Source organism: Macrotis lagotis, chromosome 1 (genome assembly GCF_037893015.1).
Source record: "Macrotis lagotis isolate mMagLag1 chromosome 1, bilby.v1.9.chrom.fasta, whole genome shotgun sequence".
In the NCBI taxonomy this organism is placed as follows: domain Eukaryota; kingdom Metazoa; phylum Chordata; class Mammalia; order Peramelemorphia; family Peramelidae; genus Macrotis; species Macrotis lagotis.
In genome coordinates, this window is record NC_133658.1 from 491,901,604 (window position 1) to 491,911,522 (window position 9,919).

The following is a 9,919-nucleotide window of genomic DNA, read 5'->3' on the forward strand; positions in this document are numbered from 1 at the left end:
CCAGAAAAAAAAAACAATTTAAATACCAAGGAGCCACAATAAGGATTACACAGGACCTGACAGCATTAACATTAAGGGATCGAAGGGCCTGGAATGCAATATTCTGAAAAGCAAGGGAGCTTGGAATTCAGCCAAGAATCTACTATCCGGCAAAGCTGAGCCTTCTCTTCTAAGGAAAAAGATGGACATTTAATGAAATAGGAAACTTCCAACTTTTCCTGATGAAAAGACCAAAGATTACCAAGATGGTGTCCCGTAAAGAAGGTACGGTCCCCGGCTCCACCACTTCGATTTCTGCTGCCGGCCCTGCCTCGAGCAAAGGCAGAGGCAAAGGCAGCTCGGGAGATTCAGCTGTAAAGCAGGTGAAGATCAATGGACAGGTTGTTTTGAAAATAATTAAACATTACCAAGAAGAAGGACGGGGAATGAAGTTGTCCAGGGAGTACTCTTGGGACAGGTGGTGGAAGACAGATTTGAAATCACCAATTGTTTTCCCTTTCCCCAACACACAGAGGATGATGCTGATTTTGATGAAATCCAATATCAGATGGAAATGATGCGCAATCTTCATCATTTCAATATTGATCATCTTCATGTTGGCTGGTACCAGTCTACATACTATGGCTCTTTTGTCATCTGTGCTCTCCTGGATTCCCAATTCAGTTACCAACATGCAATTGAAGAATCTGTAGTTCTCATTTATGATCCCATAAAAACTGCTCAAGGGTCTCTGTCATTGAAGGCATATAGACTGACTCCTAAACTAATGGAAGTTTATAAAGAGAAAGATTTTTCTCCTGAAGTATTGAAAAAGGCAAACATAACCTTTGAGCACATGTTTGAAGAAGTGCTAATTATAATTAAAAATTCACATCTGATCAACGTACTAATGTAGGAACTAGAAAAGAAATCAGCTGTGGCAGATAAACATGAATTGCTCAGTCTAGGCAGCAGTAATCATCTGGGAAAGAGCCTGCAATTGTTGATGGACAAAGTGGATGAAATGAGCCAAGATATTCTTAAATATAATATCTATATGAGAAATATCAGGAAGCAGCAGCAATAGAAACATCAGTATCTTCAGCACTGTCAGCAGGAGAATCTGCAGCATCAGAGCCATAGAGAACCTCCTCTCCCTGAAGAGGACATGTCCAAACTCTTCAAACCTCCTCTGCCACCCACCAGGATGGATTCAGTCTTTGTTGCAGGTTTTTGCAAGGCAAATGGGGTTGGGTGGCTTGTCCAGGGCCACACAGCTAGGTAGTTATTGAGTCTCTGAGACCGGATTTGAACCCAGGTGCTCCTGACTCCAGGGCTGGTGCTTTGTCCACTGTGCCACCTAGCCACCCCCTTGGAAATTTTCAAGTAGAAGCTATGATATTGCCATTTGAATAAGTGATCTTGGGGATTCTTTTAGTGTATTAGTTGAATTGACAAGTTAATGAGGTCCTTGGCAACTCTCAAACTTTCTGCTGATATTCTTTTGTACTCTTTTTAAGAAAATGGAATAATTTACTATAAGCATCGTAATTGATAAAATTGTAATTTCATTCTAATTTTCTCATCGTAGCAATTGTTTATTTTCTTCATTTCACTCTTATTCTTTATTGATAGGCCAAATTAACACTTACTGAAAGAACATAAAAGAGTTCACCGCACAAACTTGGGCAAACTCTTCATGGCTCAGGTGCTCCAAGAATACAATAACTAGAAAGAGGAAAACTGGTTTGATAAATTGTTTCCAGATAAGGTGCTGATACATACTCTGAGATCGATTGCAGACAGCTTTTTCAAGAACCAGAATTTTCTTAATGAAAAGACTAACTCATTTGATATCATTGACTCACTTTGGCAGTAAAATTCTTAGGAAAAAAATAAAATTTGCTTTAAATATTAAAAAAAGAAAAGACCAAAGATTAATAGAAAATCTGAGACTTAAGGAGACTCCAGAGAAATATGAAAAAGTAAAATTTTATAAAAGGGGGGGGGGAGGAAAAGAAAAAAACATCAATTAAGATGAAACTGGCAATAACACTACCTGGAAGAAAGACTTTAACAACTCTCGAAAATTGTATCTCTATTAGAGAGAATTTAATTAGCCAGAAGAGATGGCCACACATGACTTATTTGAAAAATTGTTATCTGCTCTGGACCCAGCTCTGGACCTTGGCCACCTATGGGTTAGGAGACGCCTGGGGGTGTGAACCCGCCCACATGGGTGCTGGGAACGCCCCAGTAACAGGAGTGGCTCCGCCCATGAGGGAGGAACAGGGGAGGAGCTCGGGGGAGGAGCAGAAGACTATATAAGGGATGGGACTGGGGAAGGAGAGAGCCATTTTTTCGCTGCTATGTAAGCAATAAAGACCTGCTGTTAGACTGCAACCGGGTGTTCTGTCCAGTTATTGCCCTCCTTCCCCAAAGGAGGGTCCGGCGTCCGAAGACCGACGGGTCCGTGACGACCGAAGACCGGGGAAAGGTATGTATCCAGGCGAAGGCTCGGGGTAGTGTGGCCGAGCAGGAAGGCTCGGGATAGGTCCTCGAGCAGGAAGGCTCGGAATAGGTCCCCGAGCAATTGGCGCCCGAACAGGGACCAAGGGAATTTCCGCCTGGCCTCCCTTAACAGGGAGAAGAGCTGGACAGCCTCAGATTAACTTGAGATTAATCTGGGACGAAGTTATGGGGCAGGGAATGGGTTTTCCCCTGATTAGACCCGAAGAAAAGGCAGTTCTAGCTTGTCAGTTATATAAATTAGGAAAGCGGCATCAATTTAAGCCACATATTAAGCAGTGTCGTGAATTTGTAAATAAGGTGTGGGGGTTCTCCCCTTGGTTAGAACATTCAGGGATTACCAAAGAGAACTGGGAGACAGTTGGGCAACAGTTAGCTTCTTTTGATGAGTCATGCCCTGGAATCCTAACTGAACAAGACTTCTCCTTTTATTCTCTCATAAATACAATGTTACAGGGGAGTTCTCGTCCCTGTGGGCGAGAAACAATTGGCACACAAGTGGGAGAATCATTAGGAGAATCTTCTGAGGAGGAGGGTTGTAATAATCCTCCTCCGATTTATCCTTGGGCAGAACTTAGAGAAACTCTTAAGAAACATAATAAATATGGAGTTGGGGAAGAAGAAGGAGGAAGTAGCTATTTGGAGGACAGAGCAAGAGCTAGGAAGAATATGGAGGAAGTTAGAATCAAGGTTGTGGCGCAGCAGAAATTAAGACCCAGGACTGTGGCGCAGCAAACAGTGAGAAAGGAGGAAGTGTTTAGGCCACACCCACAGGCAGAGACAGATGAGGAAGAAGTCTCCACCTCTCTGTCCGCCATGACTCTGAAACACCGAGCCAGTTTTACCTTTGGCTCTTCTAGGGGTCCTGCTCCAGGAAGTCTCATAGCACGCAGTCTTAAAGCGGCTGCTGAAGAAGGGGAAATTGTAGATTGGGAAGATTGGGGTATTACTCCAACTCTTTGTCCTGTTTTTGATGATGGCCAGGGTGGCAATCGCCGTCATGAGCCAGTTCCTTTTAAAGTATTGAAAGAACTCAAGGAAGCTGTTGCCAAGTACGGCCCCTCTTCACCATATGTGAAACATTTATTAACTAATGCCACTGCTGCATGGCCCTGGATCCCTTACGATTGGCAAGAGGTTGCTGGTGCAGTGCTCACTCCAGGGCAAGCAGTTACTTTTACTGCCCTAGTAAAGAGAGAGGCAGAACAGTATATAGAGGAGAGAGGTATCACCAACCCTGATGAGGCTTATGAGATGATTACAGGGACAGGAAGATGGAAAAGACCTAGAGACCAAATACATTTACAGCCTATGGTATTCGCAGCTATCCAACTCTGCCATGTCAGAGCCTTTGGAAAGCTAGAAGCCCAAGGGGCAGAAAGGGAGAAACTTATTGGTCTTAAACAACGAGCCAATGAAACCCCTACAGATTTTATCAGTAGGGTACAAGAAACAGTCGTACGTGTTTTAGGACACGCAACTGGTTCCAAACTGCTTATTCCACAGGTGGTAAAAGAGGGTCTTCGCCCTGAATATCAACAGTTCTTGACTGGTTTGGGTGCTAATCCCTCCATAAGTGATATAATCGAGCGCCTCTTAGAGGCCCCTCCTAAAAGTAGAGAACACCAAGCTATGGCGATGGCCATAGCTCAGGGGATTAGTGAAGGCCTTAAACAACGAAAGGGCGTTTGTTTTAATTGTGGAAAAGAAGGGCATTTTAAGGCACAGTGTCGTGTAGGTCAAAAGAAGGGCAATATACAGCCCACCTGCTATTCCTGTGGAAAAAGTGGACATATGGCAAAGTTCTGTAGATCTAAGAAAACATTGGTTCCGGGAAACGGGAGGAGGGGCCCTCCTCGTGGGGGCCCCGACACCAGAGCCTATCCTATCACAGTAGCCTCAGAGATGCCCATGGGGCCAGACCCGGAACCAAAAGGGTTGCAGGAGCGATATCAAAGGGAACTACAGTACGAGAGGATCTAGGTCAAACTATTCTAACAGTTGCCGAACAGGGAAAGGAAAAGGACTCATTAATAATCAACCCCTGGTGTACTGCCTCCATAGAAGTGGTCCCGGCCACATTTCCCCGACTGATAGTGGGTGCTACAGGATATTCTCCTGTACTTGTCCACACCCAACTACTGCCATCTGGTGATACTACTGTATACCTTACCAACCCACACTGCTACCCAGTAACCCTTCCCCCTGGCATGGCTATTGGCCGAGGAATATCTCTGCCATGGATTGAGAGTGAGAGTGTCCCACAAGTAAATTGGTGCACTGAAGTCCGATTACAACGGCCTATTATACAAATAAATATAGAAGGCAAATTAGTGTCAGGAATGATCGACACTGGAGCTGATATCTCTGTTATTGATTCAGCACAGTGGGACCCCTCTTGGCCACTTATGTCATCTATCACCCCTATTTTGGGGGTGGGAGGCCACCAAGGGGCTAAAAAAGCAGAACGTCATTTAAGATGGAGTTATGAAGGACAAAGTGGTTTTATCCGTCCCTTAAAGATTACGGGACTAGGCTCTGCCCTGTGGGGTAGAGATTTGTTACATCAGTTACAATTGTATCTTACCACCCCTGAACATTTGGCAACAAACTCCTAGGGGCTACTGTTATGGTGAGCTGCCCAAAGATTACTTGGAGGAGTGATAACCCTGTGTGGGTGGAACAGTGGCCCCTTTCTACGGAGAAGCTCACCGCATTGAAAGATATAGTTGAGGAATTATTGTTACAACACAGAATTGAGCCTACCACCAGCCCTTATAATTCTCCAGTATTTGTAATAAAAAAGAAAGCTGGCACCTGGAGAATGCTTATTGATTTACGGGCGGTGAATAAAAGAATGGTCCCTATGGGCCCGCTACAGACGGGTCTTCCTTCTCCTGCCTTTATACCTAGAGAATTTGTTATAAAGATAATAGATATTAAGGATTGTTTTTATAGCATTCCCCTTCACCCTGAGGATAGGGATAAATTTGCATTCTCGGTACCATCAAAAAATTTTCAAAGCCCATCAATCAGGTATCAGTTTACTGTATTTCCTCAGGGAATGGCCAATAGTACAACTATGTGCCAAGCATATGTTGCAGCTATTGTTCACCCGCTGCGCAGTAAGTACCCCAAGGCCATCATAATCCATTATATGGATGATATTCTCATGGCTACTAAGCAAGCCACGGAGCTAGAAGAATTAACAAAAGAAATGCTCCTTTCCTTGAGTAAATATGGGCTTCAAGTGGCTCCTCATAAGATACAAGATACTAGCCCTTATCAATACCTTGGTCACACCCTTAGTGAAGGGAGGGCATCTAGAATACCCCCAAAGGTGAATTTAGAAAAATGTAGTACTCTTAATGATTTCCAGAAACTTATTGGTTCCATACAATGGATACGTTCTACAGTTCCTATTCCTGATGATTTGATGCATCCTCTTTATGATATCCTAAAAGGAGATTCTACATTGACCTCACCCCGGAATTGGACCCCACAAGCCAAGGAGGCCATGACACAGATTTTGTCCAGGTGTCATGAGTCTATAGTTCAATTTGATCCTGAGCAACCTATATTTGCTACAATTTTAAATCAAAAGTCACATATTGGTTGTCTCTATCAAAAGCAAGGTGTCCTAGAATGGCAATATTTCCAGAGAAGTAAAAGAAGCATCCCTTGTAAATTTACGATGCTGGCCAACTTATTCCTAGCTATGTCTGATCGTTGTCTTTGTATGTTTGGAAAATATCCTGTTTTAAATATTTGTGCTTCTGAAGGTGCTCTTCGCTATTTTACTGACTCTATCCCTGAATGGGCTGCCCTACTTACTTCATGTGATGTCATCAATCTTTCATTACCCCCAACGCTGCGTGGATGGGACAGTCTTCCATTACAACCCCCACCACGAATTATTTCCCCTACCCCTGTTGATGGACCAAATGTGTTCACAGACGCCACCAAAAATAAACGGGCAGCCTTTTACATCCCACAAAAGCAAATATTGCGGGTTTTTACCACTGAGTATACCTCAGCCCAGAAAAATGAACTCCTTGCTGTTACACGTGCTCTTGCTTATCTTGCCAACATGCCTGTTAATCTTATCACTGACAGTCTATATTGTGCTACAGCACTTCGAGAACTCCCTACAGCTTTTATCAATCCTCGTGTTAGTACTATTGCTTCTTTGTTAGCAGACCTTCAAAATCTTCTCCTTTCTCGTCATTGTCCTGTGTTTGTGCTGCACGTCCGTTCCCATGTCTCTACTATTGGGCCCATCTACAGTGGTAATGATACGGTAGATCGAGCATTGCTATGCCCTTTACTCTCAGAAGCCCATCAGGCACATGATAAGTACCATCTTTCAGCTCGTTCTCTTCGTCATCTGTATGGCATCACTAAAGATCAAGCCAGGGATATAGTGAAACGATGCCTTGGCTGTGCTCCATTTCGTCCCCCACCCATTGATTGTGCTATTAATCCCCGCGGAGACCATCCTAATGCTTTATGGCAGATGGATGTTACTCACTATGGGAAAACCCTTATTCATGTCTCCATAGACACCTTTTCTAATTTTGTCATGGCATCAATTCAACCTGGTGAGGCAGCCCGCCATGTTATAGCACATCTTTTAACCTGTTTTTCTACTTGTGGAGTTCCTACAGCCATAAAAACAGATAATGGCCCTGCATATTCTTCCAAGGCATTTGCAAACTTTTGTCAAGAATTTTCCATTTTACACAAAACTGGAATTCCATATAATCCCACTGGTCAAGCCATAGTTGAACGTGCTAACCGCACCCTTAAAACCCTCCTCATTAAACAAAAAGGGGGAGTCAGTGGTCGTGGCTGCCTTATATATACACAATTAGCACAGGCCATATACACCATGAATTTTCTTCAATTGAGAGATGATGGTACCTCCCCAGCTTTGCCTTTTTTCGCAGGAACTTCACAAACACTCCACACACACGCAACTAGCCATCCCTCTCCCTGCCCAATAGGCAACCGAGTACTGTGGAAAAGCCCAGATGGCCAATGGCATGGCCCAGGCTCGGTAATTATAAATGGACGAGGGTATCTTTGTATTCAACCAGATCCAAATCCGGATGGCAAAGAGAAGGAGAAACCAGTCTGGGCTCCAACCAAGTGGGTCAGAGACCTCGGAGAAGATAAAAATAAGGAAAAGAAGACGGAGATGGAGAGGACGGCGATACCCAAGGAAAGAAAAGAGAATGAAGACCTTGACTCTTGCCCTCCTTGCCCTGAGTCTGCTACCCGGGACACAAGCTCTCAACAGTAAATGGTATAATCTTACTGAGGCACATAGAGTGCAGGAAGATCAACAAGGTGCATGGTTCTGGGGGTTGGTAGTGGACCCGCCAGCTCTTAAAGCTTTAGGATGGCATGACATGACACCTCCATTTAAGATAAAAGGGAATGCCACCAAGTTAGTAGGAGACACTGAACACCGAGATATGCAGAAAGTACAGGAAACTGAGATAACTAAGTACAATTTTACAGTATATGCTTCTAATCCACCGATATGTCTTTATACAGACACCATACTTTCGGATGATACAAGCTTAGATAACACATGTATCAAATTAGAAAGTAAACTTTTTTCTTCCTCTTTTCATCATACACAAGAATTGAAGAATCATATCACCCGTCTAAATGTAACCATGTTATCCATCCCACATTCCCTGAATTGCACCCATGAAACATCACAGGCATACATGCAGCTTGCCTCTTATTATAATGGTACAGTGTCTTTCGCTGCCTGCCCTGAAGGAGATGGAGATACCTGGGTTCCGATACATGCTTGCTCTACTGGGGTTCCAACATGTGGCCCTACAATATACAATTCTTCTGTGCACCTACGATTTTGGGATTATATCTCCTCTACGAAGAAATACAAACAAATAGCAGCTCCTGCACCAGTTGCCTTTCCCCTGGGGACTGCCCACCCACATTTGTGGCGATTGGGTCTACCATTTGCACCAATAGATGCTTCCCTCCGCATATTCCCCTGTAAGCAAGGTACATCCTGCTCAGATTTTACATTTGGGACATGGCGTTCTATTTTTGGCAATTTGAATTCGACCTGCCATGATACTCAAGGACATACTGACAAGTTATGTTATCAATTCGTAGCTGAGACTCGTGCACCTCCCGACTATGCTTTCCTCCTTTGTCATACAAAAAACACATCCATTGAAAAACATGATCAACAACACGCAGGTCTTCAACCTTACCGCATTTCTTGTCCCAATGCCATACTCACTGACACTTTAACTTCTCGGCATCATGGTCGCGCAATATTTATCTTGAAACGCCAAAAATATCAACTTGTACCGGTAAAAGCTAAACAACCATGGGCACAACATCCTATAGATGAGTTGTGGAATGAACTTCGTGGGAATCTTCCTTCAATTCCATTGCAAAAGCGTGAAGTGATTGATCTTGCTTTTAATATTATAAATTTTGCTTTCTCACTTTATGAGGAATTCCAAATTCAGGATCTTTACCAACGACAAGGATATTTGGCATCTGTATTGCAGAACTTCTTGACCCAGCAATCATCCATGTGGACCACCCAAAATCATATAAATTGGGCACTTCAAAAGGAAATAGATGCTTTGGCCCCTGTAGTAGTTTACATTGGAAATGAGCTTGCTTACCATGAATTGATAACCCAAATTCCTTGTCATTATAGATATAAACCATTGTGTGTCACTCCATTACAGGTAAATCTTACCAACTCTTCCTTTGTTGGTTCATGGCTTCGGATAAGGGCTGCATTACAGGGTGCACTACTATCTCATAATGCTTCATCAGACATTCATCAGTTAGCCTTATTGCTTCAAGAACTGAGAAATATTTCGACTGATTTTTCAAATCATCAAACTGCTGCCTTTAATATTGCTAACTATCTCAAGCATTTACAATTTTTACAGTGGTTATTCAGCTGGATAGGTCCTGTTGCCATATTATTTCTCCTTTGTATTTTTGGCCCCTGCTTGATACGGTTTTTAATATCCCTAATGAAGACTGCCTTGACCAACATCAAGGCAGATACCATGTCTCTTATTCATCGCACTCCTCGTTCAGCACCAATATAAATATTTATTATCCACCGTTTTGCATTTCATCTTTCCTGGTGAAAGCGACTGCAGGCAGCGCTTTCTCTAAGGATTGAGGCCTTCTGCCAGAACTGTCCTGTGTTACTGCAAAATAGACATCACTAGTGCTTGTACTTATAATTACATTTTTGTGTGCTAGAATAGTTAAAATTATATTTTATAGAGTTAGTTAAGAATGCATTCAAATTTTATATTAATTGGTTATTTAAGAATTCTTAATAAATTTATATAAGAGGTTCCTCAAGACATTCTAATTGATTCTA

The 9,919-nt window shown here is 43.0% G+C and overlaps 1 protein-coding gene and 1 pseudogene across 1 annotated transcript; both read left to right on the top strand.

Annotated features, from left to right (window-relative positions):
- The first annotated feature begins 245 nt into the window (after positions 1-245).
- LOC141520359 (eukaryotic translation initiation factor 3 subunit H-like) lies at positions 246-1,711 on the top strand (annotated as a pseudogene).
- Positions 1,712-4,718: 3,007 nt separating this feature from the next.
- Positions 4,719-5,126, top strand: LOC141504864 (endogenous retrovirus group K member 25 Pro protein-like). Its single transcript, XM_074210223.1, has one exon. It carries the CDS (start codon positions 4,719-4,721, stop codon positions 5,124-5,126), a length of 408 nt encoding a protein of 135 aa, XP_074066324.1.
- The last annotated feature ends 4,793 nt before the right edge of the window (positions 5,127-9,919 follow it).